This window comes from Zeus faber (assembly GCF_960531495.2).
Source record: "Zeus faber genome assembly, chromosome: 2".
Lineage (NCBI taxonomy): Eukaryota > Metazoa > Chordata > Actinopteri > Zeiformes > Zeidae > Zeus > Zeus faber.
The window spans coordinates 7,853,292-7,880,253 of record NC_137189.1 but is presented as its reverse complement, the minus strand read 5'-3'; the positions used below and the strand labels follow the sequence as shown (position 1 = coordinate 7,880,253).

The window sequence follows — 26,962 nt, the reverse complement described above, 5'->3', positions numbered from 1 at the left end:
TTTAAACTGAAGGCTATCAGCTACGCAGAGGAAGATGGAAATCGAGCAGCCGCGAGAGAATTCAAGATTAATGAATCGATGGTTCGCAAGTGGAGGAAGATGGAAAACGAACTCCGACAGGTGAAGAAGACGCAGCTGAGTTTCCGCGGACATAAGGCGAGGTGGCCCGAGTTGGAGGAAAGACTAGAGCGGTGGATCATCGAGCAAAGAACGAGTGGGGCGAGCGTTTCGACGGTCACTGTTCGACTAAAAGCAGTAACGCTAGCGGAAGAAATGAAAATTGAATATTTTCAAGGAGGTCCGTCGTGGTGCTTTCGTTTTATGAAACGGTGCCATTTTTCCATCCGGACCAGGACTACAGTAGCGCAGCAACGTCCGGCGAATTATAATGAAAAGCTGGCGAGCTTCCACTCCTACTGCAGCAAACACATCGCCGACAAACGCATCCAGCCAAGCCACATCACCAACATGGACGAGGTGCCGCTCACTTTCGACATCCCGGTGAATCACACGGTGGAGAAGAAGGGGACCAGCACGGTAGCGATACGCACAACAGGGTATGAAAAGGCGTCGTTTACTGTTGTGCTTGGCTGCCACGCAAATGGACAGAAACTGCCGCCTATGGTGATTTTTAAGAGAAAGACTTTGCCTAAAGAGACTTTTCCAGCTGGAGTCGTTATTAAGGCAAATGAAAAGGGCTGGATGGATGAGGAGATGATGAAAGAGTGGCTGAGGGAGGTGTATGTAAGGAGACCAGGTGGTTTTTTCCACGCATCACCATCGCTGTTAATCTGTGACTCCATGCGTGCCCATCTCACAGCCGATGTGAAAAACAAGGTGAAACAAATGAACGCTGTGCTTGCTGTTATTCCGGGAGGTCTGACAAAGGAACTTCAACCGCTCGACATCGGTGTGAAGCGGCCGTTCAAAGTAAGGCTGCGAGCGGCGTGGGAGCGATGGATGACCGACAGAGACCACAGTTTCACGAAAAGTGGAAGGCAGCGCCGGGCAAGTTACGCCACAGTTTGCGGATGGATTGTAGATGCTTGGGCTAACGTGTCTGCTGGCACTGTTGTTCGAGCTTTCGCAAAAGCCGGCATCATTTCCGAGGAGCCGCACGGCACGGAAAGTGACTCTGACAGCGAAGAAGGGGAAACTGGCATGTCTGATTTAGCGCAGCTGTTTAATTCAGAAACAGAGGATGATGACTTGGATGGGTTTGATTAATACTTTGTAATAAATACATGAATAAAGCACAAACATACTCAGTTTTGCTCCCGCTCTATTTTTAAATACGCAGTAGAGGTATTTAAACGTAGTAGAGGATATGTACCGGTATATAAAACCCGCGCCCTATAATCCGGTGCGCCTTATGTGTGTGTTAAATACAGTAATGGCACACATAACTGAGACTGCGCCTTTTAGTACGGTGCGCCTTATGGTCGTGAAAATACGCTATTTTCCTGTAATTGGGGTGTCGCAGGGATTCTGATATTCTTTTAATTGTTGATTCAAGAATTTTTAATCATCCTTGTATTTGTTCTTTGGTCTAGGTTATTGTTTTTTGCTGAAAAGGTTTGCAAAGTGATTTGTCCAAATATCTCCATTTTGGACTGCCAAATCATCATTCATTGATTTCTTTGGGGTTTTCCCAGAATTGATTGGATTCAACTGATTCAATCATGTTAAGCTCATTTTGGATATGCTTTTCCTTCTTTGTTTGTAGGGTATAGTTGTATTGTTTTCCCCTAATGAAGGCATATCATTTGGTTGCCTAAGTCCCGATGTCTCAGATTGGATATCTTTCTCAAGTCTTTCTTTCGATTTTTACACTCTTTGTCAAACCATTTGTCGTCATTCAATCGTTTTGGTTTGCCCTAGGGTTGCCACTGTCACAGGTGTTACCAGTGTTACAGAGTGTTTGGGCGTACACCGATAACATTACTTGCCCACTGTTGTTTTGCTTTTTTTGAAAAGAAATAAAAAACATTTTTTGTTCATTTTCGCGTACAGCAGAGTCGCAGCGCAGTCTGCTTATCACGGGAGGAGAGGAGAGAAAGAAGGCTCTCGAGCCGAGATCGGGTCTAGATCGGGACCTGGTTCCCTCCTAAGCGTAATTTCCATGCGTAGTTTGCACTTGTGCTTAACGGGGACTTTCAGCACTGGTGTTGTCTTGAGTTTAATAACCGGTAAGGTTACCGGAAAGGTCACTGTGGCATCCCTAGTTTGCTCTTTTTCTCTAAATCTGATCTCTATAACTCCATAAATGCTGCTTATTCCTATAGAAGGTTGATCTGACTGTGACTCTGATATACAGTTGGTTTGATGCTTGTACTTATTGTACTTATTTGATGTATTTATTGCTAGTCACTTTGGACAAAAGCATCTGTTGAATGACCCTAATGGATTGGGTATTGGGAGAATAGCTTTGGATGCCTGCCGTGCAATGGGGCAATGGCGGTGGCCAAACAGATCGTAATAGCCCCTTACAAAATAAGGTTTAGTTAAAAAAATATTGGAGTTTTCCCTATTAAGTTGCATGAAAAGTTGCAGCAAATTTACAGTATCTGTAATCAATCAGTATCAATGCAAATCACCCGCAAAGATAACACATAAGACACGCTATTTGCACACCAAGCTGCAATACTTAGTACAACCATCGGGAAAATCGCAACCACACCAGTTGCAATTGCCCCATTGTACTATATGACAGGGCTCTGCTGAAGCTATTTACTCAATACTGGATCAATCAGACCAAATATTCTGACGACAATCACCAGGGGTTGACTACCAGTGAGTCCAAAAATAAGGTTTAGGTAAAAAAAATTCTAGAGTTTTCCTTTAGGACACACATTTACCTGCACACATACACACCTGCCATTCAGCTGGGAGAAAAGTTTTACTTGTTAACGCCAGAAGATTTGTGCTGATGCTCAATTCCCACAGTATTCTGTCAGTGCTGCAGGTATATGCAATACCTCTTAATCCTCAGGAAGCAGAGAAAAAAAACAAAACTCTTAACTTCTGCTCTTTTTTCATAAATTGACTTCCTCCACATTGGAAAACGTCCAATGTGGTGCATTAGGACAGGATTTTTTCCGTTCTAATGCACCACATCGGACTTTTTCTTGAAAGTCCCGTTGAGTGAACTGGCCTCTGCTGCTTTCTTTCTTTCTGCCCCATTAAAAACAAGGATGTTTTGTGGAAATGTCTAGTCTGCGGCTTTTGTGCGCCACTAACCCCGGGGCTCGTCCGTCAAAGGTTTTCGGGCTTAATGCATCGGTTGTCACATCTCTCAGGGCGCGTCTTCTTTCCCAAAATCCTAATAGGCAGGCGGAGATAAGGAATCGTCATGTGCAGGATTCTGATCAGTCAGGGACTCGCCCCCCAAAATAATGTGTTTGGAGTTAAAGTGGATGTTAATATATACATAAGTAATACAATTTAATTTTGATGATATATCGAAATAAAATCGATATTGCGATATGGGACTAGATAACCCCATTATATTGTGATATAGTTAAATGTTGTCTTTAAGGTGAATTACATTAAATTAGCATTATTTTCAGAATTCAAGGGACTGTTCCAACTGTTCTATGACCAATGCTCATAATATCCTCATTACTAATGATTATTTTCTTGAGTGTAATTATCGTTCAATCATCGATGTTGAGTTTTTTTGTCCAAAAAAATGATTGTGATTTGATTTTGTCAACAGTAATCCCATGCATGTTTTTCTTCTCACTGGCGTAGACACACTGTGGGTGCATGTCGGCATCGGAGCGCTTAATGAGCTGGATGAATCGTCGCAAATCGCTAATTCCTCCTAGTGCACAGATTAATTTGACCCCACTAAGTCGTTAATGCTAAGAATCAATCTCCTCAGTCGGGTCTGCAGGCCCGCCATTCATCTCTGATTACAGTGCTTGAAGATGGTGGCCACCTCACCTCCTCTATCGCCCTCTTTTCTTTCCAGCACTTGACGTAGTGAATGGTTTCCTCCGGCAGCCTCTATGGTGTTCGGACGTGGTGGAGGATTTATATTTAAAAAATATATATATATTTTCTTGTAGAGATTTTTTCCTGCCATGCATATACCCACTTCTAAATCCCCACTGATGCGCTTCATTCAGTAGAGTGTGCTGCGCTGTGGAGCGCTGGGCGTGTCCGACAGTTTGACCGGCGGTTGTGTCATGGGGCCCACGATCAGTTCTGTTGGACATCTATGTGGAAAGGTGCAGGGGCTGCACCGCCTTTCTGCAGAAATGTACATTATGAATGGAGACTCCGTATAATTTCTTATGTATGTGCTTTGTTGATTGAACAAGCGTGTCCACGCAACATGACGGCATTACATCAACTGAAATTTTGAGCACTCCCACAAAAGATGGCAGCATTCATTCAGCATTCTGCACAAGATGCAGTCCATTTACCATTTACCATTTAACAGCTGTAGTGATTCTAAGTGGGCTTCTTAATCTTCACCAAGATTAAGAAGCCCACTTGTGGGTGACATACATACTGCGCTGTGGTTGTGGTTATTATCGGTGCACCGACACCAGACTAGAGGTCCACAGACCTAAACCCGTTTGGACACGGGACATTTGTCCTGATATCTGATGAGAGCCAGCCATTAAAACATTTATTAATACCCGGAACCGTTTCTCCATAGATATTACAGAACCAACCCGATGCATGTCCAAGGTGATAATAAAACGTGGACGCGAACTGGGTGCGGGTCCGGGGTCGGGTGTTGGTGCTGATCGAACCGGGAGGACCTCTACACCAGACTACTCCTGGTCTTATGGTCAAGATTGAATTGTTGTGTTTATTATTGGTGCTGACACCAGCATTTTGACTTCCACCTTGGATGAAGTCTGTGTATCGATGTGGATTGTTTGCTGCTGGATCTAGAACTGGATGGATAAAGGGTGAATTGCGAGCGGTTGGGCAATAATGCTGCATAACTAAATAAAATAAATCTATTATATATATGTATAAATGTAATTAATCTTTTGTTTATTTCTTTCTTTCTTTATTTATCTATTTATTTATTTTTCTACTTATTTCTTTATTATTATTATCATTTTATTTTATTTTTTTTTTCTACCCAGAATGAGAGCTCATGGCATGTTAGTGCTTTTTGTTGCTGACAAGGAGTGGATGTTGTTTGTAACTTGGCATGGACAGTTTTTGAGCTTTAGGAGTTCATAGTTCATATGTCTGCGTGTGCACTCATGCTGCCCTGCACGTGCATGTATATTCAGCACCCCTTAAAGAAAATACTATCCCTCGTACATGGATGCTCCCTTAAAACCACCCACTAAAGAGATGATCTTCACATAAACAGTGGCTAATTATGTAGTTGTCTTACCTTACTGTCTGTGGGCCAGTATTGATGGATTGCTCTTCTGTGTCTAATGTTAATTCCATAATGACTCCCTGAAGCAGCAGAAGTTAAGTGACAGTTTTGAAATACTACTGGCCCGTTTTCGGGTGAACTATGCAAGAGTAGTCTTACATATCACTGTTTATAACACAGGGCATTTATAACACCGGGGGTATCCTTTGCTGGACGGGCTGCTTACAACAAAAAAAAAAGATTATTGGCAATAATTAAGAGTATACCCACTTCTCCAGGCACCACCACACCACTGTGTATACATCTCCATTTCCATTATTATTGCATTGTCATGTTTTTACCGCTGGATTTTAAACTGTAAAACCCTAGAAGATGGAGTGATGAATGGAAGCAAAAGAAAGCGAACAGATGTTTTTACGATTGCAAGCGGTTCTACAATGCTTAGGGTGCGGGTCTCGCCGCTACATTGCTTCGTTAATGACGGTGTGAGTCACCACGCCGCCGCCTCAAACGAGGCCGTTTCCTTCTCATTTCGTGTACCGGGGGATGGCGGGGGGGGGGGAAGCTGGTAAAGAACAGAAAAAAAAAAAGCCCGGTGCGTCTGGCTGGTGTCGCTGGGGGCTATTCCTGTACCGTCAGTCCCTCCCATTATTTAAATATCAAGATGAATACCTCCTCCGTCCTGGAGGAACTGTCAGCCAGTTTAGCGGTGCGTTGCACTGCGCGCTCAAATGCATCTGGGTCTCGGATTAATGTGTTTTGTGTGTGCTGCCCTCGGCGGATTGTGTGTGTGTGTGTGTGTGTGTGTGTGTGTGTGTGTGTGTGTGTGTGTGTTTGAATTTTTGTGTGGTCCCAGTGTATCCCTCATTGACTGCAATGTGTTGCAGTCATAAAGTTACGTCATGAGACCGGCCCTGGTCCTCATTTGTATCATGGAGGCTTCGCTGATGGGCTACTTGATCATTAGTGCAGCAGGTGATGGGCTGAGAGAGACAGAGAGACTCGCAGATTGGGACTGGAGCTCCTCCTCCAGAGAGGTACCTATAGACAGTGGAATGGCAGTGGGTAATGCGGTGTAGAACCCAGAGAACAGAAGTAAACGCGGCGTTGAGAACACCCCCCCCCCATCCATCCCCACCCACCCACGCTTCTCTATTCCACACCGTCAAAGCCGTCCACATCTTGCTGTTGCTCTCCCAGGTCATTAGCCTTCTGATTTGGCTGCTGCAGCTGGCATTGAGTGCGCTCAAATTGCAAATTGACGGATGTTCACTCTCAAATCAGCCCTGAATGAAGTCGCTGCTGCTGCGCCGAGTTTCACTGCAGCGTGTGTGCGTGCGTGCGTGTGTGTGCAGGCTCCCAAATCAAAATGATCAAACCCTCACATGGCTTTGATCGCTGCCGCCCAATATACCGTGGTCCCCGCTGATTTGGTCATCGATGTCACGATAAACAGCTTAAGTTGCAACTAGGGCAGGCGTTATGAAATCGATATTGTGATACAAGAGCGGACATCGTCTGGGATTTTGTTCTTCTTTTCCAAACTCCACATCAGCGGATGCGTAGAATAGAAGAATTAAAAATGTCAAACTCGTGCGTGAGCTGGATGACATATCGATTTAATATCGGTGTCGTGGTATGAGACTATATAATGTCCGGGATTTTCATTGTTGTAATACAGTTAAATGTTTTCTCTAATGATGCATTTCAGGAAAATAATGCAATTTTCGGAATGTCATAGGCTGTTGTTGCTTCTAATCAATGCCTCTACCTGCTTGGTGATAATATCCCCATTACTGACAATTGATTCTCAAATACTTGTTAGCACTCAATAGTCACCCCCCAAAATCATCCCCTCAAAATGATGGATCTTGAGGCATCGTGATATTCGAGTTCGTCAATATCACAATACAGCCCTGGTTAGGAAACATCCATCCTCTGCATACTTTTTTTTTTGGAAAGAACTGAATGTGAGTTCTCCATAGTCTCCGTCAGCAGCATCACCAGCTTGTTATTGCGACTCTCCGTGCCCCATTGAACTATACGTAGGCACTGCACCCGCTCACTCATTCATTCATTCTCTCTCTCTCTCTCTCTCTCGCTCTCTCTCTCTCTCTCCCTCTCTCTCACTCACTCATCACGGAAGTTGATCCATCCATCTGTTTGACTCCCTCTTTCCTCACGTCTCTCTCTGTGTCTGGCTGCGTATTCCCACGTGGAGTTGTTAACAGCGCTCTGTCACACACGGCGCGGGGCGAGCTGCTGAGTGACAGATGCCGCACTTCAGGGTGTGTGCGCCTCCCGTCCCAACATGCCACACACAACTTTTTATTTTTATTTTATTTTTTATATATTTTGGCTAATGATGACTACGCCGTCGCCGCCCGCGCCGTCCTCCTCTTCCTCCCTCTCCTCCACTGGCTCCAGACCAGAAGTTGTCACAGAGACACAAAACCCTCGTACGTACTTACAACACAAAAGCGTGTAAACAAACACTCCGCTGCAGGACGTCGCCATGGCGATAGCAATGATGTCATTGTGATCGCAACATGGGTTTGACTCGCATCCACTAGGACGAAGCCGTTATTTTTTAGGTTTATTGTCTCCTGGTTCATTATGTTTATGCTTAAGGTTTATTGTATCAATATATTTTGTTTGTTTGTTTATTATTATTTTTATATTTTGTTTTACATGTATTGTTTATCATTATGTTTGCTGTTGTGTTTTCTTTTAGGTTTATTATATATTGTTTAGGTTTATTTAAAAAACATATTTTTGTTTTAGCCTTTTTTTGAGTTAGGGTTAAGTTTTCCTAGCTTCTAGTTAATCTTGTGGTTTATTGTATAATATGCAATAACCCTAATTCTTGGGGTTATTGCATATTGCCATTTTTTTTCTTATCACATTAATATTGTGCTGCTGCTGTGACACTGCAATTTCCCTCTGGGGATGAATAAAATATCTTTCATTCAATCTATCCACCGTCTATTTATCTATCTATCTATGCATCTATCCATTGATCTATCTATCCATCTATCCAGCCATGAGACTCACGCCGTTATGCCTCTTCCTCCTACGATGTGCGCGGACGCATTGGGCCGTGCATGGGGTGCAGTTCGGTTTTTTGTTGCATCAGCACCGTTAGAAAAGATGTTTTGAAACCAGAGGCAATGAGGGAAATGCCGAACAGCTACCAAGCCCTCCCTCCGCTACAGCTGACTCCTACTTTTAACTCACCATCAAGATATCAGATGGTCAGTCAAGTCAGTCGGCTCATTAGGTGTGATTGCTGACAAGTTGCCCCCCCCCGCTTCCTTATTTACTATTTTCTGCTGCTTGGGAACAAATCGTTTTTTGTTGTTCTTCTTCTTCTTGTTCTTTTACCTGGGATTCCAAAGGATTAGTTGTTTTAATCTCACAGTTTCAATTTCCCAACTCTTGGGAATGCATGTTCAGTTGTTGACTGTTAATTTAGAGCAATGGCCCATGAGAAAAAAAAGCAGCGTTTGACTTCGGGGGTGGAAACCGATCGCTGCAGGTTTGACTATTGGCCTGCCCACACACACACACACACACACACACACACACACACACACACACACACACACACACACACACACACACACACACACACACACACACACACACACACACACACACACACACACACACACACACACACACACACGTGGCTGCAGTGTGTGCGGCATCGCTAATTGCTTCAAGATAAAGCCAGACTAAACCAAACCTAAGCCCCATCATTAGTTTATGAATTGCAAAAGGCTGGAAATAGGCTGGAAAGCTTTATCTCGAGCACGCTCAAGTTCTTCCTCCATTAAAAAGCTTCGGCGTAGTCTCCCAGTCTGATTCATGTTGGGAGTGAGGTAAACTCTGCTGAAGCTCCCTGGGCGTCCGTGAGAGGTGTCAGCAGAGATGCGATGCAGCGGAGGGTTTATTGAGGCTGACAGAGTCCACAGGTGTGATGTTGTCCTCCACAGGCACTTCATGCTAATATGACCTCACTGTCTTTCTTTCAAGTGCACATGGTTGATCTGGTTTCCACAGAGTTTTGTATCTATAACATTTCTTAAGATAAAATGAGATAAGAAAAGTGACAAAACAGCACGAGTGGAAGGGCAAAATGTCTTAAATTCACTCACATTTGTCTCCACTATTTCTGTGTTGAATCCAATGCTAAAGTGCTTTAAATTACGGTTCAGTGGAAGTCAATGGAAAAAAAACAAAACTAGAAGAAACTAGGAAATACAAAGCCAATGCATTGTCAAGACTTTCGGCTCTCAATAGCTAAGTTTACTTCTTCTAATGTGTGTCTTGGTTGTTATTTTGAAAAGATGAGAAGATAAAGAGGATAATAAGGCATAAAGAGAGGTATATTTGAGGGCACAGTTGCCTTGATTGAATGGACTAACCCTTCGTGTCCAAAAGAAGTGGCTGTGGCTCGTCCTCGTTTCTCGTCTCGTTTCGTCCTCGTGGCTCGTGGCTCGTTTCTGCCAATCCGACAGCAAGCATAAACCCAAAGTCAAGGCTTCAAATCGGGTTGGGCTCCCAGACACTACGTCCTTTTTTTCCCCTACAGTCTGCAGTGTTAATATAAGGGCTTCTGATGTCATTAGACAATTTCTGAAGTACGTATTGACACTTTGGACGGAGATGAGAGACATCCATGCCCAAAATGCAGGTGCACGAGGCTGAAAAACCACTTTGACGAGTAAGGAAAATGATTTCCACATGCCACATCATTTCCATTATATTTCAACAGTGCTCAATAGATAATACCCTGAAAGCAGGAAATTGGTGCTCTTGAACAGATTTATTTATGAAACTACCAATAAAGTATTTTACTACATCTGCTCGGAGCATTTGGAAGAGAAGAAGAAGAAGAGAGCACTGTCTCCTTTGCTCTTGCCACATTTACTTTTGCTTTGAGTCGTTATTTTGAGAATTCAAGATTAGAAATGGCTTTCAAGTAACTGCAAAGGGTTTCTCGGCTGCTGTTACTCTTCTCTCCGCAAACGACATTTTGCATTAATAATAGAAGCTTTTACAACAAAGCTCCTCAATCACGCAAACATGTGATGCTGTATCTAATCTATGTTTTCTTCTGGTAGGCATCATGCAACAAAAAGCCGAACTTGACACTTGTATTGGTTGGAAGGCTGGAATTGTGCATACATGGTGTTATGTTTTTATTTTAATCATAGCTACAAAGATAAGGATCGGTACAAAAAGTAGGGAATTTCAAATGTGAATGTTTTGCGCACTTAATTTCAGGTCTCGCGTTTTTCAGGCTTGTGAATTTCCCTCTTTTTTACCCTCCAGCCCTGTTATTTCTCAGCTGTGGTGTTGAGCTCGACAGATAAGGGAATATTACACAGCAGCACTAACTGTGCCATTGTTCACAGGAGCAGGACCTTATTGCCTTCTCCCTCACCTCTGTTTTGAAGATAATGCAGACATGTTTATTCCTGTCCTGTATGAAATTTTAAAGTTGTTGGGAGAGGTTGTCATTTAGCGCTGGGAAGGAGAAGAGAAGTGCCTTTGGCCTGAGTGCCGTCTCCCAGTCTTTGGGTGATGTTGCTGGGGATTTCAGCCTGGTTTTTAACGATGTGCGGGGTCTTCGAAGAGAACGGCGCAGGGGACAACAAAGGTGGCTAATGAGAGATCGGTAAAGCGATGAAATAAGACAGAAAGAGGGGGAGGTAGGGTTGTGTAAGTGAACAGTAGTGGATAGGTGGCTAAGGGTGGGACAAAAAAAAATCCATACCACATTATATTGTGATACATCCTCTTGTGATACGTTGACGATGCAGTTATTTTTTATTAGCTATCATCAACAGATGAAATTATTTCAATAATAAGACCCTTTTCACCTTGGTTTTGGTTTGGTTTTGCCTCTGGTTTGCATAATGATGTGAAAGAGACTTAATATTGCGCTGAATAAACGGTCATTGCAGTATCAATTGCACAGATTCTGCCATGAATCGTCAAGGACGACATGTCGTGTATCGCAGAATCACCTGTATCATGATTCCATTGTTACGGTGGGATATGCATTGTTGCAAAGATAGCAATATATTTTATCGCGATAGTATCGTGTTGTGATAATGTTGTGTTCTGGGAAATCTATTGTATTGTGAGGAATTTACCGTGGTAGTATGGTATTGCCGCGTCTCGATAATATTGCATCATGGGAAATGCATTGGGATAGTATAGTATCGCGGGACATGCATAGTAGTAGAAGATTGTATTGCATTGTGTAATTGTATCATGGGAAATATATCGTGATAGTGTGATCGTATTGCGATAGTATCGCATCGGGAGTTACCTGGTGACTGGTACCCCACATCCCCCAGTAGGGGGCAGCACTCTCGCCGCAGGCTGCCCGACAGTGTACAGTACGGCCTGTACCCATCCTCCTGTGCAGCAGCGTTTTCAACATGAGTGCTCTAATTACGCGCTGCAACAACATGCCGACATGCAAGCGCAGCCGCTCTTGCACTGGATTTTTCCGAGCGTATGCTTTGCGCGCTCAGCGACTGTACACACACACACACACACACACACACACACACACACACACACACACTGACACACTCGCACACGCACACTTACATCAGCAGCCGCTTTAAAGGCTCCTTCCTGCAGCAGTGTGACGGGCCCCAGTGTGCACTATAAAGGCTCATCATTCCTTGTCATTCTCTCCTTACAGGCGGGGGAATTTGCATGGGGCTACTCGCTGAACCAGCTTCTGAGGCTGTTATTATTTATTTCATCTCCGGTATCAAGGGCTCGAGAAAGTGTAGCGTGCCTTTCATGACGCGCCAGTACAATGCACTACAAACCCCCCCACCCCACCCCACCCCGCTCTGTGATGGATTTTACTACACAGACCCAGCTGTAGGTCTTTGATTTAGGATGTAATATGGAGTGACACGTCCCCACACGACACACCCCCCATAACAATTCTGCCTTCCACCTTCCTAATGTGTCGTTCAGGTGGGGGAGGGTGAAAGGGGGGGGGGGGAGGACGCTTAAATGCACTTCAAGGGCGATCTGATGGAAATTAACCAGCCATTAAGTGCACAAGATGAGACGTTCTAGTAATTGCACAGGTATTTATCTATTCAGACGAATGGGTTTCGAACTCAAGGTTGTGGCGTCGGCTCCCGGTCCTCGTGAAAAACGTTCTGATGAATAACAAACATGTTCTACCTGTCTCCCCACTCGAGAAGATGACGTTATAACCCTCTTGCCTCACGTCTCTCGACACACATACATGTGACTAATTTAGCCCCTTTATGCGATTGGCTGCCATGCTTTTTTTTTTTTTTTCTCTTTCCTTTTGCTTTATAGCCCCGTGCAGCCATGCTCGTCTACCCCCACCCTCTACCCCTGGAAGGATAGGAATTAGAGGCAACAAGCGAGCCGCACTGGGTTGAGTGCAACGGGAACTGATGCTGAGAGCGTTCACACCTTCATGTCAACACACACACTCTCTCTCTCTCTCTCCTTCCTTTTCCTCCTCCTCTTCTCGCTCCCTCAGCCACTTATTCTGCCTCACTATCGCTGTCTCCATTAATACTTCCCTCTGTACGTCTCGCTCGCTCTCTGTCCACATACGTGTGTGTGTGTGTGTGTGTGTGTGTGTGTGTGTGTGTGTGTGTGTGTTTTTGCCTGAGGTCAGTGCGTTCTTCTCGCCCCTTGTCCTTCTATTTTTTTTCCTATTTATCCATTTTATCTCTCCATCCATCCTGCACTGTGCATTTTCTTGACAAAAAAAAGACAAGATGTATTACAATGTTCAAGATGATCACCCTACTGGAGCCAGCTGTATATATACTGTGTAAAAAAATGTTTGCACTCTTTTATCACTAAATTACCACTTTGTGTAATGCTGCCTGTCTGTGATGCCCATCACACACTGCTATAGACATACAGTATACTACACACTATACTATATACTATACTATATACCATATACAACACTATATACCATATACTACACTATATACCATATACTATACACTATACTTTATACCATATACTATACTATATACCATATACTATATACTGTATACTATAGACTACACTATACTATATACCATATACTACACTTTTTACCATATACTATACACTATACTTTATACCATATACTATATACCATATACTACACTATATACTATATATACTACAGTATATAGTATACTATACTATATATTATATACCATATACTATACTTATTTACCATATACTATACACTATATGATATACCATATTCTATACTATATACTATACTATACACTATATACTATAGACTATACTATACACTGTACACTATACTATATACCATATACTATACGATTTACCATATACTACACTATATACCATATACTATACACTATACTTTATACCATATACTATACTATATACCATATACTATATACTATACTATATACCATATATACTATATATATACACTATATACTATACTATACTATACTATATATTATATACCATATACTATACTATATACCATATACTATACACTATACTATATACCATATACTATACTATAGACTACACTATACACTATACACTACTATATACCATATACTACACTATATACCATATACTATACACTATACCATATACTATACTATATACTATATACTATACACCATATACCATATACTATATACTATACTGTATACCATATACTATACTTTATACCATATACTATACATTATTCTATATACCATATCCTATACTATACACTAAATACCATAAACTATACTATATACTATATACCATATACTAAACTATATACTGTATACCATATACTATATTATACATGTATACTATACTATATACTTTATACCATATACTTTACTATATACTATACTATATTCATATACTATATACTATACACCATATACTACACTATATACCATACTATATACCATATACTATATACTACACTATTCTATATACCATATACTATACTATATACTATACCATATACTATATACCATATACTAAACTATATATTGTATACCATATACTATATACTGTACACTATATACTGGAAATTAGTCATTGGATGGATTATTACAGCCTTTTAAGGAGAGGGAGTCAGGAGCGCAACTGAAATATGCAAAAGTTAGGAACTGATAAGCAGAATCGAAATGCAGGTTTCTTATTGAATCTTGTGTTCTTGGAAATTTGGAAAATAATCCTTAAATCGGAGTAAATTATGTTTATCAGACAAACTTCTCTTGTAGATTAGTCATGGAAAATGAGAACCGTGCGAGTTTTCCTTTTCAAGCAGCAATTGCATTGCACTACTGTCTCACAGCAAGAAGGTCCTGGGTTCCTGGGCTCCGGCGGGTTATCTCCCAAATAGGAGCCTTTCTGTGTGGAGTTTGCATGTTCTCCCCGTGCTCACATGGGGTTTCCTCCACCTAGCATCAGTAAGGACCCCCACCAAAAACATGCACACATCATCGTCTGACCAGCGATGGACACTTAGTACCAGGTCCGCGGGCGCGTCGACAAATGCTGCCCCAGAGGAAGGGCAAGTCAGAGACCACATTTCACCGGTCACCACCCAAAAAAGCATAGAGCGCATATGTGTGCTTATAAATGCATGTGTTGTAGTGTAGTGTGGTGTGTCGTGTGACCAATAAAGATTCTTCTTCTAATTTGCCTAATTTGACATTGTACGTCCTGTGATGTGACTATTGCGCATGCGCACATCGCAATGATGATGTTGAAACAATATTACTTGCAGCTCTACTATTTACTGTACGCAATACTATATACTATACTATACACCGATCAACAACGGTAATAAAACTACTGACAGGTAACATGAATAACATTGCTCATCTTGTTCCAATGGCACCTGTCAAGGGGTGGGATATATCAAGCAACAAGTGAACAGTCAGTTCTTGAAGTTGATGTTTTGGAAGCAGGAAAAATGGGCAAGCGTAAAGATGTGCACCACATTGACAGGGACCAAATTGTCTATGTATGTCTAGGACATATTGTGGGAATTACCGGGTGCATTGCATAACATTTCACTGCATATATGTATGAAAGTATGTATATGTTTGTGACGAATAAACCTCTTGAATCTTGAATTGATCTGATCCCACTGAAGAGCTACTGTAGCACAAATTGGTGAAAAAGTTAATGCTGCTATGATAGAAAGGTGTCATAACACACAGTGCATCACAGCTTGCTGCGTATGTGGCTGTGTAGCCCCAGACCGGTCAGAGTGTCCACGCTGACCCCTGTCCACCGCCAAAAGCGCAGTGGACACATGAGCATCAGAACTGGACCATGGAGCAATGGAAGAAGGTGGCCTGGTCTGATGAATCATGTTTTTTTCTACATCATGTGGATGGTCGGGGTAATGGTCCGATCCAATGGAGCATCTGTGGGATGTGCTGGAACAAATAGCCCGATCCATAGGGGCCCCACCTCACAACTTCCAGGACTTAAAGTATCTGCTGCTAATGTCTTGGTGCCAGATACCACAGGACACCTTCAGAGGTCTTGTGGAGTCCATGTCTCCACGGGTCAGAGCTGTTTTGGGGCACGAGGGGGAGTATCACAATATTAGTGATAATTAATGGTGGTTTTAATGTTGTGGCTGATCGTGAACTATGCACAATATACTATAAACTATTGACTATATACTGTACTGTTCACTATATATGATACTCTATAAACTATACACTATATACTGTACACTATATATTACACACTATATAATATACTATACACTATATGCTATACACTATACACTATATACAATACTCTATATACTGTATGATACACTGTATACTATACTATACACTATATACTAAACACTATATACTATACTATACACTATACTCTATATACTATACAATACACAATATACTGTAAACTATGTACTTTACATTATATACCATACACTATACACTATGTACTTTACATTATACACTATATACTTTACATTATATACCATACACTATATACTATACACTATATACTTTACTTTTCATCCCTTTCTTGACTTTGCTGCTGTGACACCTGGATTTCCTTTGGAGATGAATAAAGAATTGGTTCTTATTTCCCGCTCTCTCAGGCCGGCCCCCGTCGTTCCCTCTGAGAGGAAGAGGAAGTAATGTCACGCCAGCACCACCGCTTCGAGCGGGAGTACCGGGGCCCGTGGGAACGCAGGGACGGGCGGCCCTCGGCCGCGCTGCACAATGGCGGAGCCAACCACAACCACAGCTGCGCTGCGGCCGCCGCCGTCGTCAACGGCAACAACCGGCCAGGCCTCCTCCCCCTCCCCCTCCCCGTCATCCCCTCCCTCCTCCCGACTCCGGTCACGGTTGCCGTGACGACGTCAAGCGGCGCCGGCGACATGGCGGTCAAGCGAGGAATCAATGCCGCGGGAGGATCGGTGGCTCCGGCACAGACCAAGGTGAGGGGACGCGGCCCTCTTCTCTTCCTTTCTTTTTTGTTGTTGTCAATTTCCTCTTTTATTCTGTTTCTTTTCCTCTGTCATATTATTTTTTTCATTTATTTTATTTTTCTGTCTAATCTCATTGACTCTCCAGTAAGCTCTGGCTCTTCGCTTTCCCTCTCTCTCTCTCTCTCTCTCTCTCCAACTTCCTCCCCCTGTTTCACTGTCAGTTTCTTGTCCCTGCGCCCTTTATCCCTCCCTCCCATTCTGCCAACTTCTCCCTCATGGTCGCTGCCAAACGGCGTGCTTGTTCCCCGTCTCGCCCTCCCTCTCGTCCTCCACCTTGTCCTCCTTCTCCTCCTCCCTGTCTGTCCTCCCTCTCGTCCTCCCTGTCATCCGCCCTCTTCTCCATCTCCTCCCTCTCGTTCTCCCTCTCGCCCTCCCTCTCTGTCCTCCCTCTCGCCCACCCTCTCTGTCCTCTCTCTCCCCCTCCCTCTCATCCTCCCTCTCGCCCTCCCTCTCCTCCTCCCTCTCGTCCTCCTCTCTAATGTCACTGTTTATTATGGAGATGGGCTGGGCCGCAGCCGGGATTCAGGTGCTGTGATCCCACTCTGCCCATACTCAACACCTCACCCGTCAACACCCGAGCTCAACATCTTTATTTAACAAAAACCTAGTTCCCTCACTTTTCTCTTCATTTTGACTCCTCTCCCTGCTGCCCTGAGTTCTAGGCTGTGAGTAATTTATTTTCCTGGGTATATAGTATTTTGATGTATTGATTAAATGCTGCAATTAACTCGCCAGGGGTTGTAATGGAGTCAGTGGTGCAGTGTTTTGGTTCTGTTTTCAGGACGATAAAAAGATTATAATTCCTATGGACTAGGGCTGGCGATATGGCCAAAATCTTCTATCCCGATAGAGGTAGTTTCATATCTCGATAACGATTGATATCAGAATATAGCATGTTTTCTGTATATTCAATTATTAAATTGAAAACAACCCACATGGTAAAGCCATGTGGGTTGTTTTTTATTTCACCGGTGCAGCATGCAAAATTGATTAAAGATGTAAACTTTCATTCACTGAAACTGTGAACTAAAACGCGATCGGCAAACATGTTAAAAATGCTTCCAAAAGAGGTACTTTTTGGGTCAAAGTGCGGTTTTCTACTTCCCCTGAGCTCCACGTACTTCCACGTACTTCCACGTTTGTTTACATTAGCACTGTGACGCAGTTCTGCTGCTGACTTGCAATAGAAACATTATAAAAATATATATACGACAATAATTTTTCTATTGTCTTGAAATCAGTTTCATGATATTGTGCAGCCCTACTATGGACATACTTCACGAAGTTGTTTTGAAAAGTGTGTGTGTGTGTGTGTGTGTGTGTGTGTGTGTGGAGCTAGCCGGCTATTTTTATGTAAGAAATGGAGAGGGAGAGAGAGAGAGAGAGAGGGTGGTGGAGAGGGGGGGGGCTAGAAATGCCAGCCTCACCTGCCCCCCTTCCTCCCTCCCCTCCTCTTCCTCCCCTGCTTCCATGGACTCCATTGATCTCCTCTCAGCACTCCTACTCCCTATCAGATCATTGGGTTTTAATTTGAACTCGAGGAGCTCCTCCCGGCTCTTTATTTATTTATTCATTTATTCATTCATTCTTCTCCTCCACCTCCACTCCAACCGCCGAGGTAAACAAGAGGTAAACAACGCGGTGGTAATTTAGCCCATAAGTGCACATCATTAGATGCCTCCGCCGAATATCACTGACCACAGAAGCTGTGAATCCCTCCCTCGCTCCCTCTCTCTTCCTCTCCTTCTCCGCCTCCCATAGCGGTCGTTGTCATTACTCAACGGCTGCCAGGGCAATTAGTTTCCGTTTGGTGCGGACGCGACCGCGACTTCCACTCGTCAAAATGAAATGTGTGCGCGGAGCACTTTGACAATGGCGCTTATTAAGTGTGAGGAGGGATGACAGCGGTAAGGTGGGGGTCGGATCTTTCTGTTTCAATGTATATTTGTGTGTGGGTTTGTGTGTCTGTATTAGGGTTGTGCTGTAGACCTGTACCAAAAAAGTTATGCGGTACCGAAAATTTAAAACGGTATGATACCAGCATTATCGTAATTTTGATACTTCATTATAAGAAAAAGGGCTAACTGTACATTGCTTTCTATTGCAGCGAAACAGTGGCTGGCGTCCTCACATCGCTTGCATAGCTAAACTTAAAAAAGGAAACGCAGAAAACAGAAAAAAAGGGGGCCTGTGATTTCAAACTTCGGAGCTAATCGAAATGTTATCCAGCGACGCGAGATTAGGAAATTAATACCTTGACGTTGGCCGAGTGGGCGCGGCCCGTGAGCGTGCGTGTCCGTCCATGTACCGGGCTGCGTAGTTATAGGACGCCGACGGTCCATAACTTCAAAAAACGACGGCACATCGGTCTGACAACCATGCTGATCCTCTACAACACCTCAAATCATGACAGGTGTGATAACAGATGTATGGCTCAGTGTCTGTGAAGTTATTTCCATGTGATTTCAGTGATTCGATTTGATTAGTTATGTGCACTTAGACATTTTGTTCATGAATATTTTTGAAGTTTATGTTTTCGTTTTGGGGCAGTAGCGCAGGAGGCAGAGCGGGGTCGTCGAGTGATGGGAAGGTTGCCGGTTCAATCCCCAGCTCCTCCTGGTAGCGTACAGAAGTGCCTTTGAGCATTGACACCGAACCCCCTAACTGCTCCCCGGACGCTGTGGCGTGGCGGTCCACTGCTCCCAGACACGTCAGATTCCCCCCAGAGGGATGAATAAAGTACACAAAATCAGAAGTGTTTTGTTTTTTTTACCTTTGTATAAGTGCTGGGCGATATGGCCAGAAATGTTGTCACGATCGGACAATCAACATTTCACTGAAATAAAAATTTTGATCAAATTTAAAACAAAATAAACATGGCAAGTAGACAAAATGTAACTAATATGGTTTGTGGTGTTGTCAGTCTTAGTCGATAGATATTTACTGTCTGCTTTGGGTCCAAATTTAAATATCCAAAAATATTCACCAAACTATCGATGTACAGTATGTGGCCCTCATTTGCCAACCATACCATCATCTTTCTCCTCCGAGTTGCTCATTTTGAACGCAGCCTCTCCCCTCACCCAGGAGGGGGCTTCTTTCTATATCGACCAAAGTAATTGGCTAGAGGTGAAAGGTCAGCTTCAGATCACTCAAATTGATCGGCTTATCGTTGCCACTTGCCTAACGCGTCTATAAATGAACAAATCTGCGTTAGACGTTACCAAAAATGACCAAGCTTATGTTATTTAGGAAAAAAAATATGGACAATAATTACCATTATCGTTTTAACGCCCGGCTTTACTTGGTATCGGTGTCAAGGCACCATATCTGGTATCGGTATTGAAGTAAACATTTCGGTATCAGAACTCCAGTGTATGTATGTGTGTATGTGTGTATTGGCGTGCACAGATGCCTCCACTTTCTGCTGAGCATTATTCTGGGCCTCGTCGCTCTAATTGGCGTCTCTTTGACGCCGTGACGGTTGGCGAAAAAAAAGGGGAAAAAGCCCAAAGATTTTGCTGAGGCTTTTAATCAGGGCTCTGGAGGGGCCTCAAGAGCTATTTTTCCTTTTTTACTTTTTTTTGGCCAGGTCCCAACATCCTGTCTTTGTCCATCGCCAAACTAAGCTTGAATGACAGGCCTTTATTGATCTCCACTCTATGGAGATGCTTAAAACCTTGGGCCTGAGTCGTCCGAATAGAGTGTATGGACATACATGACTAGATTCACTCGTTAGCTGATGTCGTGTGTGTGTGTGTGTGTGTGTGTGTGTGTGTGTGTGTGTGTGTGTGTGTGTGTGTGTGTGCGTGCGTGTGTGCGTGCGTGCCTTTTAGCTGCAAGCATGAATGTGCAAACCAACTCACTTGTACTGGTCATGTCATTTCATATTGATTTGTGCAAAATGAAGTCATCAGTATGAATCAAGTGACCATAAAGTGTCAAAATTTACTTCAGCGTCATCTTTCATGAATTCTTCTCTCCAGTCACATGGGTTCTTACCAGCTAAAATGATCATGGTGAAGGTCTGTTTTCTAGTCAGTATCGTTCTTATGTGAGTGTGTGTGCCTTTTTGCCTGACGCATGAATGTGCAAACCTAATCCTTTATAAATATGTAATTTCATATTAATTCGTGTCAAGTAGTTAGTTCCTTTTTTGCTTTTCTGTCGACTTTCATAGAATTGTCTTTCCACGTCACGTGGAGAGACAACATTGTGTGTGTGTGTGTGTGTGTGTGTGTGTGTGTATGTGTGTGTGCGAGTGTGTGCGAGTGTGCGCGCACGCGAGTAAGGTGAACGCTGAGCATGGAGAAGTACCATCTGTTGCCTGATGTAAGTCTGTCCACATGGAGCAGTGAACCTCAGTTAATTTAGACTTCCACTTTTATTTTTATCCCAGCTGGCCTCTTCATTCATTTTATATATTATCACCTTTCCGTCACCGACATCACATCACATCGCTTTTCCCTGGCACAAGTTCCGATTTTTTTCCGTTATGAATCACTTGAGACACCCCAAATCCCGTTGTGCCTACCAGCGGTGAGTTAAGGTCATGTTATTCTGTTGGGTTTCAACCAGTTGCTCGTTAGACCAACCAACGAGTAACGGGTATGCAGCCACTCTGATCCTGGGTCGCCAATTTCCAAGTTCCAGGTCAGGTGTGGCTGCTTAAACCACACCACCCCCACACCACAGGTACTTTATAAAAGGCATCATGAGATATTAAAGCCATCTGTATGAGACGAGGAATGACCGATCCTTCACATTAAACAATACTCACATTGTTAATACAATATTTTTCTTCCACGGCAAAGAGCAGCTCCACTGGGTTTCCGGTGGGTAGCCGGCCCCGGCCCCGGTCAGGGGGTCCACGACTGGCTGTGGACCCCATGCGGGGGCCGGGCATAACACAGTATTCAGGCAACAGCGGGGGTCACGGCCGGCCTTTTGACTCTGCTGAGCCAGTCGGAAAGTTCACTAAAAACCTTTGAATGGTCTGTTGGGGGCTCTCGCCCCCATCCGCCAACCCTTTGTGAACCACTGTCAAGCCCCATTATCATTATCGCTCTAGAAAACAGAGTTAAACAAAGCAGGAATCGGATAGAGATGGGAGGAAAAATATGGCCGGTGATGAAGTCGGGGTATACTGTATATAATATGCATCGATTTTGTGCCTCATTTTTCATGGGCTTTTATACCGTCCATGGTGCGATATCGACGTCAATAAAAAGAAGACGTCGAACAAAAAAAATCCGGAAAATTAAGTTTTGAAATCAAATCTTTCACAAAGTTTAGCATGTTATACAGGAAAGAAGGGAGTTAGCGGAGTCTCACCCCGGGGAGGCAGACACAGGGGTGGAAGGAGAGAGTAGACAGAGGCAGCGGCGGTGTCTGAAGAGGAACCCAGCTCCCACATGGGGACGACCCAGAACTAGGGACGTTGTAAAGACGATGGGGGAGAAATGTGTCTATTCAAAGCTCGCAGTGACTGTTAGGCGATGGGGCCTGATGGTTTGTTTAATTATACATTTAGCAAAGTGAAGTGTCCTTTCTCTTTTACGGTGTGGGGCGTTTGACTTGTTAATTAACTGCTCATTTGCCCTTGATGTTCTATGGATCGTCATTCTGATCTTTCGTCAGACTTCATGAATACAAATATACCGTGGAAGCCATATTGCCTTGATCAAACCTTGTGCCCTGGCACATAGAGCAATGATTTGATTGTATTTGAATGTCATTAATTTACTTAGTGTCAGCTAATAACATGCAGTTCAGCAAATGGCTACTAATTATCCAATAGGCTTTTATTGTGAATGAATTCTATTGCATTGGTCATTGTGTACCTCGGTCATCATCACACACACACACATCTACATATATATGTAGATGTGTTTATACAGTATATGAGTATATACACCAATCAGCCACAACATTAAAACCATCACTAATAACCACTAATATTGTGTAGGTCCCCTCGTGCTGGCAAAACAGCTCTGACCCATCAAGGCATGGACTCTGAAGGTGTCCTGTGGTATCTGGCACCAAGACGTTAGCAGCAGATCCTTTAAGTCCTGGAAGTTGTGAGGTGGGGCCCCCATGGATCGAGCTTGTTGTTCCAGCACATCGCACAGGTGCTCCATAGAATCGAACCCTAACCCCGACCATCCACATGATGTAGAAGAAAACGTGATTTATCAGACCAGGCCACCTTCTTCCATTGCTCCATGGTCCAGTTCTGATGCTCATGCGCCCATTGTAGGTGCTTTGGGCGGTGGACAGGGGTCAGCATGGGCCCATTGACTGGGCTGCGGCTACACAGCCCCATACACAGCAAGCTGTGATGCACTGTGTGTTATGACACCTTTATATCGTAGCAGCATTAACTTTTTCAGTAATTTGTGCTCCAGTAGCTTTTCTGTGGGATCGGACCAGACGGCCTTGACTTTACTCCCCATGTGCATTAATGAGCCCATGGGCACCCATGACTCTGTTGCCGGTTCACCGGTTGTCCTTCCTTGGATCACGTTTGGTCAGTACTAACCACTACATACAGGGAACAGCCCACAAGACCGGCTGTTTTGGAGATGCTCTGACCCAGTCATCTAGCCATCACAATTTGATTTGTCAAAGTCTCTCAGATCCTTACACTTGCGCATTTTTCCTTCTTCCAACACATTAACTTAAAATAACTGTTCACTTGCTGCCTGATATATCCCACCCCTTGACAGGTGTCATTGGAACGAAATGATCAATGTAATTCACTTCACCTGTCAGTGGTTTTAATGTTGTGGCTGATCTGTGTGTGTGTGTGTGTGTGTGTGTGTGTGTGTGTGTGTATATATATATATATATATACACACACACACACATATATATATTTACATATGTGTGTGTATATATATATATATATACATACACACACACATATATATACACATACACACACACATATATATATATATACACACACACACACACACACACACACACACACACACACACACACACACACACACACACACACACACACACACACACACACACACACACACAGTATGTCAGTGGACTATTTCTGTGAAATGGTCATTTAAGAATTCCACACTTCAAGTGTCGTAGTTAATTTCAATATGTGATGCACCGGCAGCGTCTGTGGGCTGCAATCACACGTGATTTTGATGTTTCAGTGAATACAGTCAAAATGCCTGCTAAATAGAAAATTGTATGAGCCTTCATATGCGCCTTTATCTTTTATTTTTCTAACTGAGCGGGATGATAAACAATCTCCTAACTCCTCTGCCCCGGATTAGATTTATTAGCTTAAGTGTTGTCGTCCCATCGCAGGCTCGCTGCCTTCCGTTTGCATTCACAGAGATCACGTGGGGAAACAGATTTGGTAGATCTTTCAGAAGTAGATCTACTTCTGAGTGATCTACCGAGCCGACTGAAGTTCCAGTTTGCTCTCGAAGAAATTAAATATTAACGGCTGAAAAGAAATCCTTCCTTTTTTTTTCTACTCACTTACCCTTCAATCGTGATTTACTATTCATACTGTACATACATTGTGCCCGATATGTAAAGCCTTTTCAAAGGTCACTCAAGAGTCCATTTATTTCACAACAATATAACAGTTTTGGCATTTTCAGAATCCTGGTGCAAATTTTCCTGTTTGTCTGTGTGTGTGCGTGTGCGTGTGCGTGTGTGCGTGTACACGTCACCGTTGTGAGTCTTGAGTGTTGTGGAGTCCCCCACTGTGTTGGAGCTCGGCCTTTCAGCTCTTTTGTAGTTGTCCATCCGGTTAATGTGTCACTTCAGATTTAGGTAGCCCTCACAGTGCATATAGAACACTGCCCCGAACCATTAGAGCTACTGCAATTACGCTGGCAATGTAATATCCTGTTTTGTCTTTTTTATCCCTTCCCTGGTTGCCTTTTTTTCCTTTCTGGGGGAAATAAATAGAATGCTAATTATTCCTGGCACCATATGCCTGATGATTCCAAGGGAAATGATTGTCTGCCTTCACTGCTCTGCTCATTTGGTGAAACAAGTGCACCTGTAATCTTCAGTGCAATTTCTTTTTTTTTTTTTAACAAACCAAGCTTGATGATTTTCCTAACACCGATGTCGTACTTTCCGTCTCTTTGTAATCATCTCAACATAGGCATAAACATTTTCGTAATGTCGTCTATGTTCAAACAAATCCTCCGTCAGGCGTTTACAACAATGTAATGAAAGCCAGTGCTGCCTCCAGGAGGAATGCGGGGATTAAGCAATGTTTTTTTTCCTACGACGCTACGCGGAAACTTTCTCGTGTTAATGAGCGGCACAGTGGGCTGTGTATTATCTCGGTCCAGGGCCTGGATGTCGTTGGACCATGTGGGGCGAATTAAGGCCTGTTTTCCACGCCGCATCGGACCGGGCAACACAACATTGATGTTAATCAAGAGCAGAGACATGGCGAGCCCCTCCGTCATGGGGCCTGCACACTGTCAAACTGTTGGAGGAAGAGCTCTCAGAGTCAATCCTGAGAATGGGATTCTCACATCCATTGACAGATTCATCAACACTCTAACACCTTTGCAGTCAGTCACCCTTTTTAACGGAATGATGTTGACCCCAATCTTCTTTCTCAAATATGGTGCTGTATAAAAATAATATGGAAGCATGAATGAAATGATCACAAGGCAACAGGTGAAGGCATCCGTTATCCGTTCCCTTGCCTTGTCTGTCTCCCCCTGACAGGAAGTTTTCACAGAGTTCATCCATTCAAATGTTCTCGAGGGACCCTGGGCGTGTATGATCCTGTCTGCAAGGGCGGTTTTCCAGATGACCTTGCCTGTCAACGGCACAGCGCTGCACCTGTCTATCCGTCCAGCCATCTGTCTCTCCCTTGCTGGGCCTCTGCAATTTGGCCAAGCCTCCCTTCTCCATACATCTCTACGGCTCTGCAATGGACAGCGGCGGTCAAAAGTTGCTTGGGATTTGTTCCTGAGCCAGAATTGTCATAAAATTCCTGGCAGTGTAATGAGCTTGTGCCGTCTTCTGCGGGCTTTTACAAAGACATGGACACATGGTTCTGGCAATTGAGGAGAAGAAGATTGCCCAGCAAGGGCCTGCTCGCCTCAGTGCTGCTGTGCATGTGCTGTGCATGAGGGAATGGAAAACAGCCTCCACACCACGCCGACTCTCCATTGTGTCTGGCTCCGTTCGGGGCAGCCCTGATCTTGCTCCAATCTAATGAGCCTCTGCGCGATATCAGATTCAAATCTCTGCGTTTTGTGAAAGATGAGAGGCACATCTCTCTCTCTTGCTCTCTCGCGCATGCATTCTGAATGTGTGATATTGAAAGCACTAAGCTGGGTTGTTGTCATCCAATACTGTACATCTGCTCTCTCAGACGTACACTGGGACCTTTGTCTGAGAAGAGAGCAGCGGCACTGAGGTCACTATACAAACAAAGGTATTCTTATAATGGGTTGGCTTGAGCTCGCAGGCTTTACCCTCTTTTCCCCTTTCTCTTTTTGCTTTGTTTGCATTTGCTTTGTCGCTGCTGCTCAGAGAAGGGTTGGAAAAGTGACGTGCTTGCTTTAGTCTTTGCATTGCACTTACACTGGAAGTAACCCAACGGGAGAAAAAACCCCTTTACTACTTTTTGTTTTTCATCTTTTTTGATCCCACTTCCTTCCAATTGCTCTTTTCTTCAAACGATCCGAGTCTTCAAACTATCTTTCTGAGCTCCCCCAACGCCTGCCCTCTAGCCACTTCAAGCATCTTCCCATCTTCATTGAGGCGTAGATCCTTATTCCTGCATCAGCATTGCCTTCCTGAGAGCGTATGTGTGTGAAATTGGATTGCTGATCCGCTGGCGCTGAGTGGCAGGGAGATGTAATATGGGATAGCGGCGGCAGGGCGCTCTGGTGCCAGAGACGGCTGTTACAGGACACCGAGGGATCTCGGATGACAACGCTTGACTCCTACCTCTTGTCTCTTCAAGACTGAGGAAGCTTTTGTTCTGATCTCATAAGGCGACACGGGGAACTCTCTAGAACAAT

At 43.7% G+C, this 26,962-nt stretch overlaps 1 protein-coding gene across 1 annotated transcript in view; it reads left to right on the top strand.

Annotated features, from left to right (window-relative positions):
- The window catches only part of klhl29 (kelch like family member 29), a 265,814-nt gene that overhangs the window by 56,108 nt on the left and 182,744 nt on the right, over positions 1-26,962 (top strand). Inside the window, exon 2 of the mRNA XM_080024589.1 lies at positions 16,521-16,862. Coding sequence (XP_079880715.1) covers positions 16,560-16,862 — 303 coding nt within the window. The 5' untranslated portion in view covers positions 16,521-16,559. The remainder of the gene's footprint in view (positions 1-16,520; positions 16,863-26,962) is intronic.